This window comes from Notamacropus eugenii, chromosome 5 (genome assembly GCF_028372415.1).
Source record: "Notamacropus eugenii isolate mMacEug1 chromosome 5, mMacEug1.pri_v2, whole genome shotgun sequence".
Taxonomy (NCBI): Eukaryota; Metazoa; Chordata; class Mammalia; order Diprotodontia; family Macropodidae; genus Notamacropus; species Notamacropus eugenii.
In genome coordinates this window covers 455,628,879-455,655,175 of record NC_092876.1, presented here as the reverse complement: position 1 = coordinate 455,655,175, position 26,297 = coordinate 455,628,879, and the positions used below count along the sequence as shown (strand labels likewise).

The 26,297-nt window shown below is 36.9% G+C and overlaps 1 protein-coding gene across 2 annotated transcripts in view; it reads left to right on the top strand.

The window, feature by feature from the left end:
- PHEX (phosphate regulating endopeptidase X-linked) overlaps window positions 1-26,297 on the top strand; it is a 276,100-nt gene that overhangs the window by 41,114 nt on the left and 208,689 nt on the right. The window contains exons 1-3 of one of the 2 annotated variants that reach the window (XM_072615275.1): window positions 1,715-1,837; window positions 16,475-16,561; window positions 21,398-21,624. In XM_072615275.1, coding sequence (XP_072471376.1) covers window positions 16,552-16,561; window positions 21,398-21,624 — 237 coding nt within the window. In that variant the 5' untranslated portion in view covers window positions 1,715-1,837; window positions 16,475-16,551. Of the gene's footprint in view, window positions 1-1,714; window positions 1,838-16,474; window positions 16,562-21,397; window positions 21,625-26,297 lie in introns of those variants that run through there. The other variant, XM_072615274.1, reaches the window with a different exon arrangement.

Genomic DNA, 26,297 nt, shown 5'->3' with positions numbered 1-26,297 from the left:
GCTCTAACAATCCAAACTGGAAAAAACCAAGTGAGTAAAGTATGCCTCTTGTTCAGACTAAGAACATAGATTATAAAGAGATACTACAGAAGGACAATAAACTGGTCTAGAATGGAACAGGCAGAAGAGGGTAGACTGGATTGCATTTAGGAGACTGTGTGGTGTTTTCAACAACCCCAAATTTCAAGAAACAAAAAAAAAAATCCCTTCCATTACAATAAGATTCTTCTGTTGACATGGTATGGTTGTAAATAATGGATTGATTATAATCTTTGTGCAGTAAAAATTGTATTACCCAACGGAAATGGAAAAGTGTATGTTGAGTTTAGGTAGGCTTCAGAAAAACATCAACAATCTATATACAAGAAGTGACTTGATAGGTTTTCAAAAGCTATCTGGATAGAAAGGGAGGTGGACCTGCCATGTAGGAGAGCTGGAAATAATGGACAAATAGTTTTATTGCTATATTGGCACCTACATACTGTTTGGAGACTTTGATAAAGACCAACAGTATGTTGGGTGGGTCCCAGGTGGAAAATCTATGGGAAGGCATGAATATAAAATGCATAGGATGAGGAAGCATTGATGGGCTCCTGTCTACAGTAATAGAAGGCGTGCTTATATCATTGAGATCATAGATCCATTAAGACATGGGGAAAAAAAACCTCTGTAAGTACTCAGATTTGTGCAAGTAGCCATGGATTAGACTGAAAAAGAATGACTGAGGAAATCAGATCATTAGTTTTAGGAAGCTTGACTGAGGACATACTGTGGTTCATTTCATATGCTTATAGAGTTATATATATGTATCTGAAGTACAGTAAATGTATCAGTACATATAAACATACATATGTACATCCACATATGTGTACAAAATTTATTAGTTTGAACTTGACAAGCATTAGCAAACATGATTATTTCCATGTTTAATGAATAATAGGAAAGATTATATGTGAATCTTTTTATTACATAGTTTATTTTTTGAGATTATCTTATACATTTAACATGGTAGCTGCAAAACTATACTGCTAGTCACTCCATATCACTCCTTTGAATCTGGTCATGACTTCCTTTTGGTTATCTCCCAGGCCATTTTCAGAACTGGGCAGGTAGCACTTCCTATAATTTATTTGCAACCTATGTTTCTAGCTGTATTTCTAATTTCTCTTGTCTGTGTATTCCATGTGCCAACTGGCCATCTCTTCTTGCCTTTGTACGTTCCCCAGTGACAGGAATGCCCTCAGTTTTCATTCCTGCCTGGTATAATCCTTTTCCTTCAAAGCTGAGATAAGGCTCTCTCTCTTACAGGGAGCCTTCCCTGATCTCCTCTCCTGCTGGTGATCAATCTCTCAGTAAGTTTTCCTGGAGGACTTTGTCTAGATCTCTTCTTTGCCCTTTCATTGTGTTATGATTAGTTGTCCTGTCGTATCACCATTTATCCCAAATAGAATGTAAACTTTTTCAGGGCAAGAAATATTTCAGCTTTGTTTTTGTATGTCTTTGCTCATGGTAAGTATTTCGCATTTGCTGAACTGAATCGAATGGAAATCTAGAAGGAAGAAAGAACCTGTAAAATAATTTGTGCCTTGAAAAGGCTTTCTTAGTTTTCTGATCGTGATGCTTTTAGCCAGTGCTGGCCGTGTGCCTCAGCCAGCCCTGTTGATATTAAATTACAACCATTAACAACTGAGCTAATTGGCTCATTTTGCTCAGTTTCTTCTTCCTCCTCCATTTCAGTCAGGGCGTTGGAAAAATGTAGAAGAGAGGGTCGTAGAGGGACAAGCCAGTGAAATGAAAACAAACAGCAGGAGCCACTGTTTAAACTGAGACCAGCTGGGTGAGCCTCAATCTAGAACACCTGAGCGGGAGACAGGGCAATTGGGCTTTGGCTATCGCAGGTGGGAGCCAGGGTTATTATTATTCCTTTTTAAAGTATCCTCTTCTGGTGGATGTGTGGGAAACCCTGGGCGAGGAAAGAGGATAGCTTTGGTTGTGGATGATTGCAGAGCCACCGAACCACAGGCCGCCCACAGCCAGCTCGGGCCAGAACCACCTCACTGCTGTCTTCCTGTTCTGCCAAACTTGCATTCTGAGAGACCTGATGGGGAAAAAAACCCATCTTTTTCACACTAGAATATTGCAGCCTCATTCTTGCTTTTTAAAAATATTTTCACAGTCTATTCTTTTATTCAAAATATGACTTCAAAATGCCTGACTATCATTATTTTCAAACATTGAACTTATATTCTTCAGAAATGATCACAGTTTAAGTACATGTAATGGCATTATATTATTTTTAGCTAGCCTAAATATAAACTGTCCTTTATATTTAGTTAGCCTAAAATTAAAATCAGGTTTCTATTCTGAGGGCATACAAATACTGAAGGGAAGTCCCTAACATGTTTTAGCAATTGTAACGTTTAAAATATTCTTCTGAATATAATTCCTTTGTCTTTTACCACCATACCTATCAAAAGAGGTATTTTACTCATACTCAGTTGTTTTAAGATTTTTAACAGGACAACATTTCACTAGATTGCTTAAGGTCTTCCTGTGTTCATAGAACCCCTGTCCCACAACCCCCTCCAACAGTACCATGGATTGCCCCTGGAAGGGAACGGGCAATGTTTCTTCTATTATGCAATTCAGCCCCATGGTTCTGTGTTTGGATTCTGGTTTTACCCTGTCTGTGTAATTATCATTTTGATGGAAACCTTTATAGTGCTAAATTTTATAGTCTAGATGTGGTGGGGGATAAAAGATTCCTTAAAAGAGCAAAACCTCAAGACTTATTTAACTTTTGTTTATTGGCAGAGAGGGGAAAAAAATCTCTTTCTTTGAATGTTTTTTTTTTTTTTAAAGTTCTTTCCAGCTTTCCTTCCTCTTTCTTAAAGTTCTCAGGGACTTTGACTTTATTATGGATTCTGTTCATAAGTACAGATTAATTACATGCCCATTAATACCACATTAATTCATCATGAGTAATAGCACCTATGTATAACTGTCAATGAATTGTAATGATGGGCTGCTAGTGTCAAGGGAACATTTCACAGAAAAAAAGACGTTACCCATAAGAGAAATATTAATTGTGTTCTGGCTGGATAATAGCTTGTCAGGAAGAAAATATGTTTGTTTAGGAAGACACATCAGTTTTGATGTTTGCACAGGGAGAGAAATTTTTTGAAACATTTATGGGCATTTTAATTTATAAAATGAGAAAGGGGTTTCTTTTTTTGTGAATAAATAAGGCATATATGGAAATCAAAAATTGTTTCAGAGAAAGGTGAGGAGAGTGGATGGGCAGAGAAAGAGGATACTTACTAGTTCATTGGCTTATGTTCCCAGCTGGTAAGGCTTCCTGGAGCGAATACTTAGGAGTTTTGAATTGAAATGATTCTACTTCCCACTGATGTATTCTAAATTTATAGCTAATTCACTAGCATAAAACTTGAGTGATTCTTTGCATTCTTTTACCAAGAAAATGTATATATGTACATATATTATGCATATATACATACATATGCACATATGTGTATATGCACACTATACCAATTAGCAGGGATGTCTTGGGTGCCATAGGAAGCAACTGGGTGTAGTGGATAAAGAACTACCTACAGAGTGAGGAGACTTGTGTTAAATCACTTCACCTCTCAATGCTCAGATAACTTACAGCTGTACATGACAGAGAAAGTGCCATCTGCATTGGCAGAGGGACCATTCTAAAATACGTGGGTGGGCTATCAGGCTCTATTAGTACTGGCCTGTCCATAATGGCAGAAGTGGAGAAAATAGGCAAAGGGCATGGGGGACATTGTGGTGGAAGTGAGAGGCCCAGAAGTGCTTTTGGTGTCTTATGCTTAGTCTCCTCTCTTTATATGGTGAATGTCACATATGAGGTTCATAGGATACCTGATACTGCTGCCAAACAAACATTCTACGTCCCAGAGTTGTTGTGAGGATTGGCGAGACTACATACATAAAGAACTTTTCAAACTTTGATTTGATTTGGGTCTTTGTTTGGGTACAGTACTGCTGCACAGACATTGAGATTCCCTTGGGTAGGGGGTTCAAAGGGTTGTCAAAGGCATGATGTCAGCTTCTCTCATGACTGGCAGGAAGTTGGGGGGCTTCTCTCATGACTGGTAGAAAGGTGGTGGGAGGGAGAGGGTGTGGCTCCCATTTCCTCATTGGCAGACTGGGAAATTGAGGACCAGAACACTATTGAGTATATAGTTTACTTAGACCCCACACTATGGGTAACAGGGCCAGAAATAGAACTTACTCCTTCTGATACCTAATCCAGTGAAGTAGGAGTGGAAACGGGGGTTATTTGGGAAGTGGCTTTTTTTAAGCCTATGTTTATAGTGTCTTTGATGCCACTTTCACAGACAGAGGAGGAATCAGGAAGTCTGGAGCTCAGATTCTCTAGAATCTCAGGGAATTTGTGGTTACCTACACTTTTCCCTGCCTCCCTTCCCCTTCCAGTGCAGCAGGAGTTACATTTTAAAATGACTGATATATATTATCTATATACAAAATACTTTTGTGCATGTATATATGCACATACCTATGTTTGTGCACACATGTGTATGCATATATGTGCGTGTATATGTGTAGATATGTATGTATATGTACATAACTCTCTCTTTCCCTCTCCCTCTCCCTCCCCCCCCTCTCCCCTCTCCCACCCCCCAGGAGATTTTGCTAGCAAGACTTCAGGGAATTTCTTGTCATTAATTTTCTTTTAAAGTCAAATGTACTGCATAACCTTCACATATTTTGGCATACTGCCCCTCAACAATAAAAATTCACCTTTAAAACATAAGTTTGTGAGTAGGAGTTGAAAGTACTGATCAGGCTTGAGGCAAACAGACCAAAGTGACTAAAAGGGCGGGGTACAAAAACCAAAACTAAAAATACTTTACTTTAGATCCTAGGTGAGAAACGCACACACTAATTTAAAATGGAAGTGGAGACTGAGAGATTGAGTGAAGGTAGGATAGAAACAGTATAATTTAGTCTGACTGGCCTGGAGTGGGAGTGGGAGGCTTTAGGTAAAATAGAAGGGAAGTCGTTAAATAGATTATTTGCTTTGAAAATGTTATTTGTGGCTTTTTTTCTTATATCACAGACTTTTTTTTAATATACTTCCTCCTCATAAATTTTTTTCCCTTGAAGCCAAGAGAAGCAATTATGAAAAACTAGCTGACAGGGACTGCCTGATAGTGTATACAGCATTCTGAACCTGTATCTCACCACCTCTTTACTGAAAGGAGGACATAGTTTATTAGGTTTTGTTTGTTTTTCCTCATCTGTCTTCTAGAAGGAAGATTGGTCCCTGCGATTCATCTGAGTAGGCGCCATTTAGAGTTGTTTTCATTGACGTTATAATTGTAATTACATATGTATGTGTATGGCATATTCATACATACATACACATATATGGATATTGCTCAAAATGTGAGCGTGCTTCAACTTACTTTTTGAAGACAGTATGAGATATAGGTATGACTTTCATATGCTTTACAAGTCTTTGGTCTCTTTCTTTTGCCACATTTTTCAGTATCTTCCTCTCTGCCCACTTTTACACTGCAGTCCTTTTAGTGTGGAAGCATATCTTGATTTCATTTGGAAGGTCTGCTTGATCTCTTTGTACTCTTTTTCTGCCCTCCCTCTTTATCCTCTGAAACATGTTACTGCTTACTTAACCTGCCATCATTCATATATTGAGATGTGTCTCATAGGATGATGTTTCTTGTTGCCTTTGTGGATGCATGACAAAACCAACTCTGCCAGTTCCATTTTTTTTCCTCTCCAAAGAGGATCTCTGAGTCTGCCATTAACTGTACATTTTTTGGTCTTCTGGTTTCATTCATAGCAAGATTGTCAAGACTGATGTGACTGAATGCTCCCGAGAACGTGTACACTTAGTTGCTGGACAAGAATCTGGCATTTAAAGTAAAAAGAGATAATGCTTAGACAGAATTAAAACCTATGGGATTTTTGACACTCTGTCCTTTTCCCACTGCTTTGCCACCATCACTGAAGAAGTAAAAGGGACGATGCAAGGTTGAAGGCAAGGTTTTATTTTTCCTTGTTTCATGAGTGGTTGTGGTCAAAGATTTCATCCTATAGTGGCCAATCTATTGCTGATGAGCCTTTCCCTACAACCCTGGGTTGGTCCTTAGAAAGGAGATGCAAATAAAATACTCAGATTAACAAAAAAAAATAGATACTTCACATGAATTTCAGAAAGAGAAATCCAACAAGTTACAACTCTAAAATACACAAAGGAAACTAATTAAATGACATACAATTGTCAAAATATTTTTTTAAAACAAGTTTGTACACCTTAGGTTAAGAACCCTTGAGATAGAATGAGTCTGGTGCCTCCTATTTCTTTCTTTTTTTTTTTTTTTTGCAAAGAAGTTATGTTATATAAGAATTAATTGTTCTTTGAATGATTCACTTGTAAATCCATCTGGGCTGTTGTCATGGTTTTTCATTTTTAGAGTTCTTTTGTGGCTTATCAAATTTCTCTTTCTGAAATTTGCTTTTGTGAATTTCCTATTTTTCTGTAAGTCTGAGTATTTTGTCTACATCTGCTTTCTGAGCATCCAACCTTGTGCAGTGGGGAAAGGTTCATGACCAACAGAATGGTCACCATGTCATGAATCATGTGGCCATGACCACCCATAAAACAAGGAAAAATACAAGTTATTCTTTAATCTTTCATGGGTCCTTTACTTTTGCAGTGATGGTGGCAGAGCAGTGGGAAAGGGGCAAAGGGTACCAAGAATCTCAGTGTTTTGAGACTCTCTGTAAACATTAACTGTTGGTAATCTAAATGTGAGATCCTTATCTAGCAATTGAATAGAAAGGAGAATTCAATCTAATTAATCTTAATATTCTTGCTATAAATGAAACCAGAAGAACAAAAGATGTTACAGTTAAAAGGAAGACTTGGAGATCCTGTTTAGAGAGGGAAAAAAATGGAGCTGGCAAAGTTGGTTTTGGCACACATTGACAAAGGCTACAAGAAACATCATTTTATGGGATATGTGGTCATCTTTCCTTGCAGTATTTTTGAAAGCAACAGCCCAGACGGATTTACAAGTGAATTCTATTAATCATTCAAAGAATAATTAATTCTTATATGATATATACATATATATGTATATATGTATATATACGTATATATGTGTATATCTATCTATCATCTATCTATCTATCTATCTATCTATCTATCTATCTATCTATCTATCTATCTATCTATATCTATCTATATCTATATCTATATCTATATATATATATATATACATATTATTTGATGAAATAGAGACTGAAGACACCAGACTTCTAGCTCTGTGGTTCTTAATCCTTGGGGCACACACCTGTTTTTCTAAAAAAAAATATTTTGACAGTTGTACTTCACATAATTGGGTGGCTAGGTGGCTCAGTGCATAGAGTGCCAGGCCTGGAGTCAGGAGGACTCATTTTCCTGAGTTCAAACCTGGCCTCAAACAATTACTAGGCAAGCCACTTAATCCTGTTTGCCTCAGTTTCCCTCATCTGTAAGTTGAGCTGAAGAAGGAAATGGCAAACCACTCCAGTACCTCTGCCAAGAAAGCCTCAAATGGGGTCACAAAGAGTTGGACGTAGTTTGACAACAACAACTTAATATAATTGGTTTCCTTTTTTGTCCTTTGTATTTTCTTGTACGTTTAAAAACATGATCTGCAGAGGGGGTTCGTAGGCTTCACCAGATCATCAAAGGGGTTGATACGAAAAGGTTAACAGCCCATATTTATCTCCAACTCAGAAATAAAAAAGGCAGAGAAATAAAATTATTAGCCAATGAGTGAATTCTGATGCACAAATATTGAATAAAATATTAGCCAAGATAATATCTAATATATTCCAAAGATTATTCCCTATGATAAGGTAGGATTTATTGAGGAATGCCAGGACAGTGTCACATTAAGAAAAACCATAAACACAATAGATTATATTTACATCCAAGGCAGACACACTGTGTCTCTGGGACCTCTGTCCAACGACCAAAATAATCTTCCTCAGGCACAAGTCTGACCGTATTACTCCCTTGCTCACAAAATTTCATTTGTTCCCCATTTCCTCTAGGATAAAATATAGACTCTTTAGCCTTGCGTTTAAGGCTCTTTACAATCTGACACCCACCTCCCTTTCTAGTCTTATTTCACATTATTCAATTTCTTGAACTCTAAGTTCCAGACAAACTGGACTGCTAACTTGTCTCTAAACTGAACATTCCATCAATTGCATACTTTAATTAAAGATCTTCCTCTGGAATGCATGTCTCAGCTTGCTCTCAGAATCCCTTTCTTTCTTCAAGGCTCTGCTGAGATGCCATCTGTTCTGTGAAACATACCTGATTCCCCTTGCTGTCAGTGTTCTCTCTCTCTCTCTCTCTCTTCAAATTTGTTGTTATTTGATCATTTTAGTTGTGTCTGACTCCCATTTAGGGTTTTCTTGGCAAAGATACTGGAGTGATTTGCCATTTCCTTCTCCAGGTCATTTTACAGATAAGGCAAACAGGGTTGTGACTTCCCAGGGTCACACAGCTACGAAGTGTCTAAAACCAGATTTGAACTCAGATCTTCCTGATTCCAGTCTTGGCACTCTCTCCACTGCACCACCTAGCAGCCTGTTTCTTTATTTAGAAACCTTCACTTATTTCCTCTTGCCTCTAAACTCCTCTATAAACAACCTCCCCATTGCACCTTATCTCACACTATTTATCACATACTTTATGCTCCAGTCAAACTCTACTTCCCATTTCTGGACCATTCCTTATCCTCTCCAGATTACATAGAGTTTTGTTTGAAATGTATTCCTTCTTTATTTCTTCCTACTGAATTAATATAAATTCTTCAAGACCCACATCCAAAACCACCTTCTCTATAAAGTTTTCCCAGATTTCCTCCTCCTTTATCCTACCTACCCTCCCACAATAGCATGTGGTCTTTTCCTCCTTTGAACCACCTATAACAATTTACATTTTAATGGTACTAATCACAGAGTTATTTGTGTTACTTCTGAGTACCTCAACTAGATTTTAAGGTCCTTGAGGATCAGGATCTGTGGCTTAATTCATCGCTAGGCAGCTAGGTGGCAAATGTTTCAGACTTAGAGTTGGGAGACCTAAGTTCAAATTCCAACTCCCATACTAACAAGCTATGCAAGACTAGCCAAGATACTTCATCTCTCTCCACCCTCAGTTTCCTTGTCTGTAAAATGGGGATAATAATAGTACTTACCTCATTCAGTGGCTGTGATAATCAAATGAGATAATATGTAAGGTACACTTTGTAAACCATAACTTCTCTATGAATGCTGGCTATAATTATTATTTTTAATTATTACATGTCCTACAGAACTTATTGTGTTCCTTACAGCAATCATTCAACAAACATTTGTTGCATCGGATTGAATGCCCTCCTGACTGTGGCTCAGCATATATGGGACATCATTAATACAGAACATTTCTAAGGATAGGGCTGAGAAGTTTGTTGATAAGGCAAATGATAGGTTTCTCTTGGTTTGCTGCCAGAACTCTTTCTCAGACATCGATAACGACTGGGTACTTAGATACAGAAAGAATATTTTATTGTGGTGCTTTATCTACTGTGACTACTTTAGTTCTAATAGCAAGGTGGGCAATCAGCAGTCATATTTGTCTATATCTATTTACCAGATATGTAGGTCGATATAGATGTGTATCTATATACTTCTTACGTGCTTAGGTTTTATTGGAAAAGTTGGCATGGGTTAAAACAAGTTTAGCTGCATGTTATAGACTTTCTACAGTATTATCAGATGTGATAGACATTATTTTAAGAGATGCAGTTTTCATGTGTTGAAAAATTGTATTGGTAGATTTATTTGGATGTTCTTTTAAAGTGCGATACTAAAATTTCATTTCATTTCTCTAAAGTGTAATACTCAGCAATAAATACAGCAGAAAAAAATTGCCTTCCATTAAGCTTTCCTTTAGGGCTAGGCAGTTTTACAAAACAGACCTAATTATAGAGGAAGGGGTGTACTTTTTGCATTAAAAAAGAATGTTATTATTTTGTACCTTGCAATCTGGGTGGGTGATTTAGAGCTATTTAGAGAGTCCTCAAATCATCTCCTAGCCCATTTTTTTCCCCTCAAGTTGATGTGTACCCACAGTTATCATTTATAAGAGGATCATGGAAAATAAAAGAAGAAAATAAACAATTCAAGCAGCCTCTCTATCTATAAGCATGAGTTTTCCAAAAGAGTGAGAAATATCATCTTTTATTGTCCTTTCAGTATGCCAAACAGACTTAGTTAATCCCATGCTTGGCTGATTGTCTGAGCAGTTAAAAAGATAAGTGTCATACAAACCATGTGAAAGCAGAAAGTTTATAGAATCCATGGAGCATGACTTAGTTAACTTGAATTTTATTTATTTATTTTTAATGTGAATGACAACGGGCTTTGCAAACTGATTTGGATTTTCTAGGTCTGACGCGACAAGAGTTTAATAACCATGCTGAGTGAGTTAGAAAAATGAAATTTTTCAGTACAGTAAATAAAATGTGAAGTGTATAAACCAATTGAAGTCTGTAGTCTGGAAAATCAACAAAGACTAAAAATAGTAAGCTTAGAGTGGATCTTCAGCCATGATGCCATCTAAAGGTAGGTTTTAAGTGCCCTGAAAAGCAGAGTGAAGACCAAGGCATAGTAAAAAAGTTTTAACTCTTGCACATTCTTGATATTTACTTGTTGTGGAGGCTGGAAATACTTGGTCTTTTTCAACCTCAATACCTCAACCAAAGTCATTTTCTAGTGATATGATTCTGACCTAGACTCTTAAAGGCTATATCAGTGGAACCTAAGCTCTGTCAAGAAAATATGTGAGTATTATGAATTGTGCATCTGTTATCTCAGGGCCAGCCTAGAAAAATACCAGAATGATGATGATGGTCACTGTAGGTGATTAATTATTTTGGTCAAAGCAATTAAAAAATAATTTCTACTAAGGCATGGAGTAGCTGCAGTCTCTGCTGGTAGAAACAATGCCCAACAATGAAATCATGGATTTTTTGAAATAATCAAAGAAGCTTAGGTTATTCATATTTTTTTTCTCCCAAATTTCAAAGATATCTGCTTCATAATCAAGGCCCCCATAATTAGGCACTATACTGTTACCCTCCTGGCCAACTGAACTCTTCTCTGATTCCAACAGACACTATGTTCTCATGCCTTTAACCTTGGCTTATGCTTTTCCTATGATGGAATTCTCTGTTTTCTTTGCTTATTGAATTCCTACCCATGTTTAAAATTTAATTCAAACACTATCTCCTCCAGAAAGATTTCCCTTATTCTCTTTGCCTTGACCCTCAGACCCCACTAGAACATTATCTTTCTAGGCTGCTGCATGGGATAGAGCAGAGGTAGCAGACAAATGGCCCAATGGATGCATACGGCATCTGTAGTCAAATTAAATATGGGAAATGCTTAAGAAAATAAATAAAATACAATAAAACATAAATACCAATACATTTCAAGAGTAAGTCAAAATGAAGTCCATAAGGATCCTTAAATATGGTTTGCTGTTGTTACTGCTTAGCCATTTTCAGTCATGCCTGACTCTTTGTGACCCCTTCTTTGGGATTTTTTGTCAAAGATACTTATTTTATAGATGAGGAAACTGAGGCAAAGAGGGTTTAGTGACTTGCCCAGGGTCACACAGCTAGTAAGAATCTGAAACCAGATTTGAACTTAGGTCTTCCTGACTCCAGGTCCAGCCCTCTATTTACTATACTACCTGGTTGTCCTTTATATGTGGTTTACTAGTTCTCATTTCTCAAGTTTGACACTTGCATAGTAGGTATTAAAGAATCAGGATGGCTTGAATTAAAAGCTTGTCTCAGAAAATTACGAACTGGGTGACCCTGGACAACTCAACTAACCTCTCAGCCTCAGTTTCCTAAACTGTAAAATGTGGATAATAATAGCACCTCTCTTGATTGTGAGGATTAAATGAGGCTACATATGTAAAATGCTTTGTAAATCTTAGCGTGCTATATAAATTCTAGCTATTGTTATTATAGCTAATGCAACTTTCTCAGTTTGCGGATTGAGGACCACTGTTTTGTAACTCCTAAGCTATTTGAGGGCAGGAGATGTAGCTTAACCTTGATGCAGTGAAAAGAGCACTGGATATGGAGTCAGAGGACCAAGGATGAATTTTAGCTCTGATGCTTATTTCCTGTATGTCCTTGGCTAATAGAATTCACCTAGCCTCAGATTTTGCATCTGTAAAATAGGAACTGGGTAGGGGTCATGGTACAGATCTCTTAGGATTCTCCAGAATCTTCTCACAGCTTAAAGTTTTAGTGTTCAGTCATGTCAGACTCTTCATGACCCTCTTTGGAATTTTCTTGGCAAAGGTACTAGAATTGTTTGCCATTTCCTTCTCCAACTCATTTTACAAATGAGAAAACTGAGGCAAACGGGATTAAGTCACTTGCCCAGGGTCACACAGCTAGTATCTGAGGATAGATTTGAACTCAGAAAGATGAGTCTTCCTGACTCCAGACCTGGCGCTCTATCCACTGAGCCACCTAGGTCCCCCGCTAGCATATAGTAGACACTTAATAAATGCTGTTGTTTTTCTGGCATTAGGAGAGGGTAAGAGAAAGGTAATGAAAAGAGCAGACTAGGTTTATTTGTCACAGGGCTGCCTATGGGGCTGCTTTGGGCTGTTTGTGTTTTGTTTTTAAATGATTTTTCTCTAGGTATGGATAGTGGGTGTTTGAAGCTTACATTTATAATGCACAAGTTTCCTGACTGTGAACACATTTTAAACCCTGAGTTTTGTTCTGCCGAGAGGGCTGAATAAATCAGAGGTTTCAGTTTCTGTGGTAACATGATAAAAGGTACTTGAATGGGTGTGTGTGGGGGTAGGTGATATTTGAAAGTTCCTCTGAATAAACAAAGTTTTGTGGAGAGGTAACAGTACTGCAGAACTGTACTTGGAAGGCTTTAGGGACACTTTCATGACCAGAGGAGCTGCCTGGGATAGGCTTTGTTTTCCATTCATTAATGAATCCCCAGGCTAGATTTCTTTCTCTCTTTTCACTAATTCGCATTCACAGATGCATAAACATGGTGGCTACCCACTGATTGCTGCCTCATGGTCTGCATATAAATGCTGCTTCTTCTCAGGAGGGGAGGGGGGATATTTGGGAGGACTGATGTGGGAGGGAGGAAAGAAGAGAATGATTGAATCTGCTTTAAATAAAACACCAAAGTTTTACCTATGCAAAATACAAAAAAAGTCAGTTTTCTTAGAACAAATTAGATGTGGGTGTGGTTTCTGTGTTGGGATGGAACTATTTATCATCTTCATGCCTTCTCCCCCTTTCTTCCCCTCCCTAGCCCCCCATATATACAGCTTACCTTGGGTACACACCTATGTAAATACATATTATTTTAAATTTTCCTTAATCCCTGGCTTCTCTCTCCCCTCTCTGCCCCTCTTCTCACTGATGTATGTAGCATGAGGAATATTTACAATACCTGAACATTATCAAATACCGAAATGAAACTGGGAATATCTCCTTTCCCTAACAATTTAAAGATGGCAGCAGGTTCATCTCACTTGCATTGAAGCAGTAGAGTGAAAAGACATTTGAAGGGATTTGAACAGAATTTTATGTGGCAACAATTTTATCTTATTTTTTTTATCATTCCCTTCACCTCCTTTATTTTGGGGGGTGTGTGTTAGTTTTATTGCTGTGTGATAACCCCCAAGAAAGAAATAATGAATGAAATCAATTCAGTGCCCTTCCCTCTCCTCTTTCCCCTTCTTATTTTTAAAACTCTCTGTGCATTTCTATTACTTAGATGTTTGTGCAGCAAGACAGGCTCTTGGCTACAGATTTTTGAAAGGCACGATTTCTAGATTAAGGGTAGGATGCTCCTCAGAGAATATGTAATTGTTTATTAATCTGATTCCCTTTGTACAGTTAGTCTCACAGCTAGCCAGGGTACAGTAGGAACATTTGTTATACTCTGGTTTTGTAGGAGACAAGGTTGTTTTCAAATTGATAGGCAGTATCCTTTAAAACAGAGTTTCTCTGTAGTTAGACATGGAAATTGCTATGATTCCTCGGTAAAATTGGGAATCATCTCACAGTTATTATGGCAGACTGCTACTTTTAAGTGCATTTAAAGCATTTTTTTCTGAGTCCAAGTTTCCCTAGTTCATAAAAGAACTGAAAGGCTAATTAGTTTATTCTCTTTAAAATACATCAGTGCTTTTAAATTAGGGGTTCGTTTGGAAAGTAGCTTCAGAATAGCTTCATGCCAGCCATCTTGTTTATGGAGCTACATCTTAAACAGTCCTTTAATATATGAATTTTAAGGCAATTTTAAAGCAGGTCAATTTTAAGGCAAGTTAGATAAGCTTTCTAACTTCTTTTTATGACCAAACAAGTCCTGTGTTCCAGATATATTTACACGTGGTTCAACAGATCAATTAACAAGTACTTATTAAGCACCTACCATGTGTTAGGCGCTATGCTAGGCTTGGGGGATACAAGTATGAAAAAATGAAACAATTCCTGCTTTCAAAGACCTTACATTCTAATGAAGAAGACAAGAAGTGTCTATATCTAGATATACAGGTACATATACATACAAACACATACATATATTATAGTCTACATGTTATAGTTCTTAAATTGTCATGGAAAAACATGTGCAGGTAGATATTCCCAAATTCGTTTAGATGTTGGATATTGCTCAGGTATTACAAATATTCTGCATGCTACAGACATAAGTGAAGAGTGGATTAGGGAAGGGATATGCACATACAATATACATATGTGTAACACACATTTGTTGTACACATGTATGCGTACATGTATATTATCCATTATAGACACACATATATATGTATATATATGTACACACCACATATTTGTTATCATGCATGAACATGTAAGCTGAATAAATACATATAAAGTAGTTTAATACCAGACAGTTTGGGAAGGTCTTTGGATGAAGAATTGGGTTTTCTGTTGAAGAGATTATGAGTAGTAGCTAGACCAGAAGGTCTGGCTTTGGGTTCTACCTCTGTCATATACATAGTGAAGTGACCTGGGTAATTCATTCAACTAATGTAAGTGTCTGAATAATATGTATGTAGCTTCTCACTGCTGCCTAGAACTTGCTAGGATTCACCATCTATTTAGCAACTGATCAAAAGCTTCCATTTTCCTTTGAACTTCTTCCCATGATCCAGAATTTAAAATATGTCAATATAAAATGGCATTTACTTAAAGAGGGATGCAAGTTATACAACCAAAGTTTGAATCAATACTCTTCGATTAATTAATAAACATTTATTAATTCCCCCCCACTATAGGTCACATATAGATGCTGTTGATACAAAATGGTGCCTTTGATAGAAATAGGGAAGTTTGAAATAGGAGAAAGATATTGAACTTAGTTTTAGATATGTTGAGATTACTTTATCTCTGGGACATCAAGTCTGAAATATCCAATGGATAGTTAGAGCACAGGTCAGGGAAGAGACTGGGACTGGGTGCATAGAAAGTCATTGGCATAGAGCTGGTAATTAATCTGTGGGAGTAGATGAAGTCATTGAGAGGAAATGTAGAGGACTTAGGACAAAATTTTAGGAAAAACTCAAAGTTAGGGGATGCGATGTGGACAGCAAGATGATAAAGGAGACTGAGAAAAAAGGTGAGAGGCTCACCAAAAGAGAATGATGCTGGTAAAACTCAGAGGAGATGTATCCAGAAGGAGATTATTTAACATGTCATATGCTGAAGATAGAGAAGGATAAGAATCAAAAGAAGACTTTCAGATTTGAGAATTAAGAGATTGTCCTTGGCAGAGTTAAAATGTGAACTGAGGCCCTCTGACTACAGATACAAACACTTTTTCCACTATGTCATTTCTCATCATATAATTGAGCTAGGTATGGTATTCAAGTGGGAAAACGTGGGCAGAGAGACATAAGTCAGACTGTGCTTTTCATTTTTAAATTTTTATTTGAGCAAATAAATTCTTCACTTTTCTGTTGTTGGTGGAGGACATAAACATTCTAGTTTAGAGTTAGATTCAACTGGCACCCAAGATTTTCATTAACTTTGAACTTGGAAACAGAAGCCCAGAAAATGTTTGTTTTTTTTCCTGAAGAATTTGCTGAGGACATGCTTTGTTTATGAGGCTTCCCTTCATCCCTCACTTCCCCCCACCTCTGCCCAATCTTTGTCTGCCTTTGTCTTTCTTTGTATTCATTGTCTGTTCTGCAATGTTAAATTTCTATACTTAAGGTATCATCACTGTGACCTTTGAATTATGTGGCATCCAGCATAATAACCTCCATAGGTGGGCACTTAATATTTTTTTTTCTACTTCACAGCACTTCTGGAGAAATCGATAAGCAAAAGAAGGGACACTGAAGCCATACAGAAGGCCAAAATTCTTTATTCATCTTGCATGAATGAGAGTGAGTATCCTGGCTTAGTTTCAAAATCCAGTGAGCATTTACAAGTCATATTTTTTTTTTAATTCTGTACATCTTGAAAAGTATCATTTAAGTTTAAAGCTATTGCCAACTACCAAAAATTAAATTTGGAAACAACCTACCACAGCCAATATCAAGTTGTAAGGGTGATGCAGAGAATATTTAGGATTATGTGAACTACATTATAAGAGAACTAAAGTATTCTTTGAGTATAAACTAGGATATTAGAAATTCAGCAGGTGGTGGAGCCAAGATGATAGAGTAGAGGCAAGAACTCACTTGAACTCTCCCAAATTCTCCTCCAGAAAACTTTAAAATAATGTTTCAAATTGAATCCTGGAGTTGAAGGACCAATAAAAGGTCAGAGTGAAACAATTTTCCATCCCAAGATAACTTAGAAGGTTGTCAGGAAAGGTGGAAAGGTTTGTCACATCAGGGTGGTAGTCAGGCCCTCAGCACATCACAGGCCATGCATGGCAATGCCAGCAGTAAGCCTTGGAGGCAGTTGTATAAGTGACAGCAATAGCTTTGGGACCTCTCAGCCCACAAACTGTAAGGGGGTCAGACAACTGGTCAGATAGAAATTACAGGGGATCTATTGTTGGTACTGGGTTCGGGACCCTATTGCATTACCCAAACAAGTTTTGGGTGATAGTTCTAGGGTTACGAGGAGCAGTAGTGCTTGTTGCCTCACGAGAACAGAGGTTCTGGTCACAATTCCAGGACAGAGAACAATGCTTGTGGTTTGCTCACAAGGGAGCAGGGACCCTGGTTTCAGTTCTAATGCAAAAAGGAGCACTACTGCTTGTGGCTGCAAGAGAGCAAGGCTCTTTCCTGATAAAGACCAAAGGACAGACCATACCACATCTTAGAGAATATCACCTTGGGAGCATCAAAATGTAAAGACCTCCAAAACTAGCTCTGAAAAAAGTAGCACAAAAAACCTGAAACTTGCGATGGTGCTCCCTCCACGCAGGAGCAGAGCCCAACTTTAACATAAAGTTAAATGTCAAAAAACAGACTGGAAAAATGAGCAAAGAAACAAACAAAAAAAATAACTTGATCATAAAAATGTTACTATAGTGATAGGGAAGATCAAGAACACAAACTCAGAAAAAGACAATGATGTCAACATAGCTACAAGCAAAGCCTCAAAGAAAAATGTGAATTGGAAACAGGTATAGAGCTCACAACTGCTTAAAAAAAAATCAAAAACAAGAGACAGAGGAAAACTGGGGAAAAGAAATGAGAGTGATGCAAGAAAATTATGAAAAGAGAGTCAACAACTTTGTAAAAGGCAAAACCAAAAAATATTGAAGAAAATAACACCTTAAAAACAGATTTGACCTCCTAAAAAGCAGAATTGGCCAAATGGGGAAAAAAAAAAACAAATAAAAAAACTCACTGAAGAAAATAAATTCTTAAAAATTAGAATTCGGCAAATGGAAGCAAATGTCTCCAGAAGATATCAAGAAACAAACAAAATCAAAAGAGGGAAAAAAATAGAAGAAAATGTGAAACAACTGATCTAGAAAATAGATCCAAGAGAGATGACTTGAATATTATTGGACTATCTGAAAACCACAATTAAAGAAAGGAGCTTACACATCATCTTTCAATACATTATCAAGAAAAATTGCTTTGATTTCCTAGAACCAGAGAATAAAATATAAATGGAAAGAATTTGCTGATCACCTCCTGAAAGAGATCTCCAAATCAGAACTCCCAGGAATATTATAGCCAAATTCCAGAGCTCCCAGGTAAGGGAGAAAATATTACAAGCAACCAGAAAGAAAAAATTTAAATATTGTGAAGCCACAGTCAGGATAACATAACATTTATTTACATTGAAGAAGCAGCGAGTTTAAAGTATGATATTCTGGAGGATAAAGGAGCTAGGATTACGACTAAAAATCACCTACCCAGCAAAACTGAGTATAATCCTTCAGGGGAAGAAAGGATATTCAACAAAATAAAAGACTTTCAAACATTCCTGATGAAAGGGACAAATTTGTCCTTTTTAAAATCAAAGCTGAATAGAAAATTTGACTTTCAGAAAAGGACACAAGAGAAGCATAAAAAGTAAACAGGAAAGAGAAGTCATAAGGGATTCAAAAAGGCTAAACTGTTTACATTCCTATATGGGATAAGGATACTTGTAACTCCTAAAAATTTCTCATAATTAGGACAATTAAAAGGATTAAGTATACATAGACAGAGGGCATGGGTATGAGTTGACTATGATGGGATGATTTAAAAAATTAATGAGTGAGAGAGATGGATGCACTGGGAGAAGGGGGAAGGGAGAGGTAGAGTGGGGAAAATTATCTCACAAAAAAGAGGCATGAAAGGAAGATCTTTCAGAGTGGAGGGGAAGATAGGGGAATGGTGACAGACAATGTTTGAACCTTACTCTCCTTGGAATTGGCTCAAAGAAGGAATGACATACACACTCCACTGGGTATACAAATCTATCTTATAACAACAGGGAAGTAGGAAGAGAAAAAAAGCATAGGTGGATTAAAGGAGGCAGTTGTCAAAAGTAAAGCAGACTTTTGAGGAGGGACAGGATAAAAAGACAGATAAAAGTATAAATGGGGAAAAAATAGAAGGGAGGGAAATACATAATATTCATAACTGTGGATGTTAATGGAATGAACTCACCCATAAAAAGGAAATGGATAGCAGAATGAATTAAAAATTAAAATTCTTTTAAATTTTAAAATTAAATGAAATTATTAAAATTCAATTAATTAATTAGATAGTATTAAATAAAATTTAAATTAAATTTGAATTAAAAATGAAAAATTTAGTTAAAAATTAAAAATCTAATAATGGGATCTTTACAAGAAACATGCTTGAAATAGAGACAAACACACACAGAGTAAAAAGTAAAATGAAGCAGAATCTATTATACTTTAACCAATATAAAAACAAACAAAAAACAACAAAAAACCAGGAGTAGCAATCATGATTTCAGAATAAGCAAAAGTAAAATCAGACCTAATTAAAGACATAAGCAGGGAAACTACATTTTGCTAAAAGGTACCATAGACAATGAACTAATATCAATACTTAATATCTATATCTATATCTATCTATGTATCTATCTATCTGCATAAAATGGCATAGCATCCAGATTTGTAAAGGAAAAGTTAAATGAGTTACAGCAGGAAATAGATAGTAAAACTATATTAGTGGGAGACCTCTCTCAGAACTATATAAACCTAACTATAGAATAAGCAAAAAATAAATAAGGAGATTAAAAGGTTTTAGAGAAGTTAGATATGACAGACCTTTTGAGAAAATTGAATGAAAAGAGAAAGGAATATACCTTTTTTTCAGATGTCCATGGCACCTTCACAAAAATTGATTATATATTAAGGCATAAAAACCTTGCAACCAAATGCAGAAAAGCAGAATTATTAAATACATCTTTTAAAAGCTATAACACTATAAAAATGACACTAATAAAAGTCTGTGGAAATATAGATTAAAAATTAATTGGAAACTAAATAGTCTAATCCTAAAGAATGAATGGGTCGAAGAACAAATCCTAGAAAGAATCAATAATTTCATTAAAGAGAATGTCAAGGAGACAACAAACTAAAATCTATGGGACACAGCCAAACAGTACTTAGGGGAAAGTTAGTATCTCTAAATGCTGACATCAATAAAGTAGAAAATGAGCAGATCGATGAAATTGGACATGCAACTAAAAAGCCAAAAAAAGAACAAATTTAAAATCCCCAATTAAACACCAAATTGGAAATCTTGAAAATCAAAGGAAAGATTAATAAAATGGAAAGTAAGAGAACCATTGATGAATAAATAAAACTAGGAGTTGCTTTTATATTAAAAAAAACTAATAAAATAGCTAAACCATTGGTTAGTTTAATTTTTAAAAAAAGAAAAGAAAAACCACAAAATTATCAGTATAAAAATGAAAAGGGTGAATTCATCACCAATGACAATAAAATTAAACTAGATTATTAAGAGCTATTTTGTCTAATAATATACAATACATCTAGCAATCTATATGAAATGGATGAATATTTACAAAAATATAAATTGTTTGGATTAACAGAAGAGGATATAGGATACTTAAATAATTCTATGTTAGAATGAGTGAGAGAGTAGAAACAATTGAACAAGCCATAAATGAGCTCTCTAAGAAAAAATCCTTAGGACCTGATCGATTCACAAATAAATTCTACCAAACTTTTAAAGAAAAATTAATTCCACTACTATATGAAAACCATTTGTTTCTTATTAGAGTGTAGTACTGTCTCCTGGTGTGATCCAGCATTTTATTTTGTTAAAGATCATTATATAGTCCTGAATATTTTAGGAAGTGAAAAAAAAGTCTTTTACTTTTAGGAGCTGTCCCCTATTCTAATTTATTCCCTTGTTCCATTGTAGTAAACCTTTTGGACCACACAGAGAGGGGTGAGCTCCTCAGAATGGTCAGGTGCAGATGGATTGCAATCTGCACTATTGAAGGGAATACCTACATTGAAGAGATACTTTAGAGTATTGGAGAACTGGGGTATTCTTTAAGAGAGACACTTTTCCCAAGTCTCTTTCTTGGCATAAATGATGTGAATTATGAATACATTAAGTACAAGTGAGAACCTATTCTTCTCCTGAAGTAATAAGCATTTTTCTAGCTAGAACTTTTCTGAGATCTTGTCTAGGGTTCTAGGTTCTAGAGCCCTGCTAGTAAATGGGTTAAAGTCAAATACTTAGTGCTTTTCCTCTTAAGGGAACAAATCAGCAACTTTGGCTTTGTTTCTTCGTACCTTCTTTTGCTTTCAGGGGCAATAGAGAAAGCTGATGCTAAGCCACTGTTACACATATTGAGACATTCCCCTTTCCGCTGGCCTGTGTTAGAATCTAACATTGGTCCGGAAGGCCTGTGGTCAGAAAGGAAGTTCAGCCTCCTTCAGACCCTTGCGGTGTTCCGTGGACAATACAGCAACTCCGTGTTCATCCGTTTGTACGTGTCACCTGACGACAGAGAATCCAACAGACACATATTGAAGGTATGGCGAGTTTCTTTCATGCTTGTTTAGAGAAGTCCATGGTGGATGCTTAGCATGTTTTCTTGTGGGAAGAAAGAATCATCCTGTGGCACCATCTTGGAAAGTTGTCATGCTCTGTCGGACCCTTGGGGCTGAACTATTTATTTTTCTTCACACAATGTATCATTGTTAGTCAGATTTTATTAGCCTAGATTGTTTATTTTTGAAAGTGCTGCATCTTTCTCTTTTGTTGTTGTGAAACTTAAAATTTTTATTGAAATTCCTTATCTTAAGCTGTTTTCATTTCATTGTAACTCTCAAGGCTTCCCAATCAGAGAGCCATCCCTAGCAACAGAAGGAAAAAGGGTAGGGGGAGGGGAAGGAGTTCAGTAAAACTGATTCATCAATTGTGTTAAAATTGTATCTTGCTGTGGTCCTCCTGGCCACCCTTTACCCTCTTCTAGTTAGTATAGTAAATTTATAGGAGCCTTTGTAAAGTAGTAGTAGCCTGAAGTAGGATTGCAGAGGGAAACCTGGAAGTCACATACAAATTGTCCCAAAGTTCAAAGGAGCCTAATTTATAAATTATATCACATAATAACTAAAAATCACATCCTGGCGATATATGCTGAATCAGGGGCTGCCATCTTGGCTTTGTTGTTGGGACCTTTGGGTCCTGATTTGTAAGTCTCTGACAAGTTCCAGAACACCAGCAGAACTCCAAATGGTGCTGATAACGTTGAGATGATAAAGATATGTTAATTTTAAAGATTCAGAAGATTTGGATATATTAATGAATGAACCCCAAGATGGCACAGATAAAAGTATGTTCCCCACCAAAATATAAAAATGAGATCCAAACTCTTTCCTCCTGAGCATTCTTTGATCTCCATCTTTGTCCATGCTACCCCCCTTCCCCATCCTCTATCTCATGCTTGCTTGCCTTCCTCCACCTTTCTATCCCCATCTCCACACTATCTGCCTCTGTATCCCTTTCACTGCTTGTCTCTGAACTTTCTGTGCCCATTTTCCCTTCACTCTCTAGGCATCACATTCTCTGTATCTTTTGAAAGTGTATTTGCCACCTTACTTCCCACTGCCACTGTGGCCTTTCCCAGTGAGTACTCAAAGAACCATGTGTGCCTGCCCCATTTCATAACTTCACAAATTAATTAGCAATTCATCGGTTAAGTCTTATAGTATATACATTATTCTATACGCATAGCTCACTCACCTCACCCTCACCTCTCTTCCTCAAGGTCAAGTTTGAATATAATTATACAGCTTTCAGTTTTTTGTTCTTTTTGGTTTTTTTTCCCATTTGCCTTGCTATAGTCACTGTGGATTCCTCTCCAGATTCTCTTTATTTCACTTGTATCAGTTCATATTAGTTTTACCATATTTCTCTGTATTCTTCAAATTCATTATTTTTTTTCCACCACAGTAACATTCCCCTCTATTCATGTATTGCAATTTATTTTAAGTGAGTTTTCAATGGATCATAAAAATCCAACGTTGGATCATCAGCACATATGGGTCACCTCAGTTCTAGTAATGAGAGATAATGGAACTTTAGAATTAGAAGTGAACTTAGAGACTGTTTAATCAAACCATCTAATCAATGTGTATACCACTACTACAACATTTAAATCAATTAAAGAAACATTTACTAAATACTCCAGACATATACTGTATGTAACATCATGCTAGCTTGAGTCATAGGGACCTCAGTCTTCATAAGATAATCTGTTCCATTTTTTTTGGATGCCCTAATTGATAAGTTCTTTCTTATCTAGCACTACTGCTGAGCCCACAGGGGCTAGGGTACCTGTGTCTCCCCATCATACTCCCACCCATATGGCTTGGCCAGATTTAATTCTGGGGAGGTTGGCCTCCAGTGAGAGAGGGCTACCTTTTCTCACACTCATTGACTAGAACCATTGAACACCTATTAAACTCAAAAGTTTCTTGAGATACTAATTCATCTAAGATTATGAAAGAAGAAACACAGAAAAGATAGAAATCTGCTCAAAGGTCCCAGGTGAAAACACCTAACTGAGGCCATACTCCAAGTAGGGAGAGGTAATGGAGTCCACAGAAGTAAATGGGAGATTTTCATCCCCCTTTCCCCATCAAAGCCCAAGGAATGAGTCACCATTTCTTTGGAGGACTTCCAAAGGTCCATTCTGCCTCCTCTATACTTATAGTGCATCTCCTTGTGATGTCTACATATTGGTCCTAGTTCTCCCCCTGGGGAGAGATGCAGAATAACTCTACTTCCCTTTCTTTGTGATAGTTCTTTAAAGATTCAAAGATAAGCATCACATTCTGCATCTAAACCTTGTCATTTCATGGTCTTTATGGCCAGAAATGTTTTCTAAAAGCATTGTTTTCCTATGCTTCACCACACTTTTCTGAGATCAGAAAAGAAGGCAGCAGCAGAAAAAAAGCCCATTATTCTGACTCTTTGCTCCAATGACACCTTAGGTATGCTCCCAAATCCCTAGAGCTTTCCTGTCATCAGCTTCTATCTAAAAATATCCTACCTTCTTCCAACAGTCCAATAAAATCTTCATTAATATTATCATGGTTGTCTTGCTCTCCTAATAGGAAATGATTAAGAGTTTTCCCATTAAGAAAAGAAGAGACATGTCCTTGGGTAACTATTTTCAAGAGAATTCTAGAACACCCTGTACAATTCAAAAGTCATGGAAGAGAGAAGGTCAAGTTGGATTTGAACCACTGAAGTTCAAGAGTCTTGGGGAACTATCCAGCTATTTTATATTTTTGGGATATTAACTATGTTTTTCTTCCAGAATTGCTTTGTCTGGTTTGGAACTTTTTGCTGAAGAGCTTATTTGTGCAATTATGTCTTTGGTCTAGATCTAAAAGAATTCGTGCTGTATTCACATTCATATGTTTCTAAGTTCTGAAGCCTTAGTGGATATTATCCTTTCACAATGTAAAAAAGTCCTTCCTGAGCTAAAGATCCCATGTTAACCTTTTTAAGTAGGAGCTATCACCATCTCCAGGATTCTTCTTCCTATTCTCATTGACTCCAAACTAGTACAGACCTTCATCAACATCCTCTTATACTATGAAAACTTCCTAATAGGTCTTCCCTTTTCCATGATTTTCTTTCCCTCAATAATCTTTTTATAGATTTTTTGTTACTCACAGATCTGCTCAAAATTTTCTGTGGCTCCTTATTGCTTACTGAAAAAGCCCCAAACTTTTCTTGACATTCTAGACACTCTAGAATTAGTACCACACTACTATTATAGTCTTATATAGTTCCCCTCCACAAGTGGTATAGCTGGTAAATGTTTAACAACTGGCTCTTTCATGAATAAGTCACTCCATCTCTCTGCTCTGGTCATTCTCTCTGGCTTTTCCCCAGACCTGGAATGCTTTCTCTCCTCTACTCTGACCTCCCTGGCTTCCTTTAAGCCCCAAATAAATTCTCCTCTCCTACAGAAAACCTTCCCCAACCCCTCTTAATTCCAGTGCTTTCCCACTGTTAATTATTTCCAATTAATCCTACACATAGTTTACTTTGCCTTTATTTGTATTCTATATCCCCCACTAGCCTGTAAGCTCCTTGAAGGCAGGAACTCTCCTTTGTTTCTTTTTGTATCTCTAGCACTTAAGTCAGTGCTTGGCACTTAGTAGGCACTGACATATTTATCAATTCTTTGATTGACTCTCCAAAACCCACTTGACACACTTTCAAATTTAATCCGCATTATTAACATTTTTCTTTCCTACTTTCTTAAGTCAAGTCACAAAACAACAAATCAGGCTCTGATTTGTAGCAGTTGCTGATTTCCAAAGTAAAAATGCTCACACTGAGAATTTAACAGTCAATCTTCTTGAGTTGATAAGAGGTGGTTCCAGTATACCCTGCACACATTTTTCTGTCCCATGTAAATTGTATTAATTTTTGTTTCACAAAAAATAATGCTTTGTGTTCTACCCTCCCCATGCCTTTGCATACGTTTTTCTTCATGTTTGGAATTCCCTACTTCTTCTTTTTTTGCCTGTTATATTTCCTATCCACCTTTCTTCTGTGGAGGTTTTCTCTGATCTCCTCTAGTTAGTAAGGATCTTACATAGCACTTTGTTTTCTAACTCTCACTTAATTAACATGTATTATTAAGTGTGATGGGGCAGCTAGGTGGTGCAGTGGACAGAGCACCAGTGCAGGAGTCAGGGGGACCTGAGTTCAAATCTCACCTCAGACACTTGACACTCACTGACTGTGTGACCTTAGGCAAGTCACTTAACCCCAATTGCCTCATCCTGTGTCATCTCCTGATGAATCATCCTGATGAATATCTGGTCACTGGATTCAGATGGCTCTGGAGGAGAAGTGAGGCTGGTGACCTGCACAGCCCTCCCTCCCTCAAAACAAAGTCAAGTGCAAGTTGTGTCATTATTTCTCTGATGACATGGTCTTCTTCGGCAACAAAGGACGAACACACGCATTATTGAGTGTGATAGTTACCAATCTATATGTCCTCTCTTCTTGTTAGACTACAGGCTTTTTGAGGCCAGGGACCTTATGTATATTTTGCAGTCCTTGTTACAGTATTAGCTCTAACAATACAGGTGCTTAACAAATTTTTTTGGATGAATGAAAGTTTGAATGAAAATCTTATATCTTTGAAGTTGTTTCCTCCAATGAGCCACTG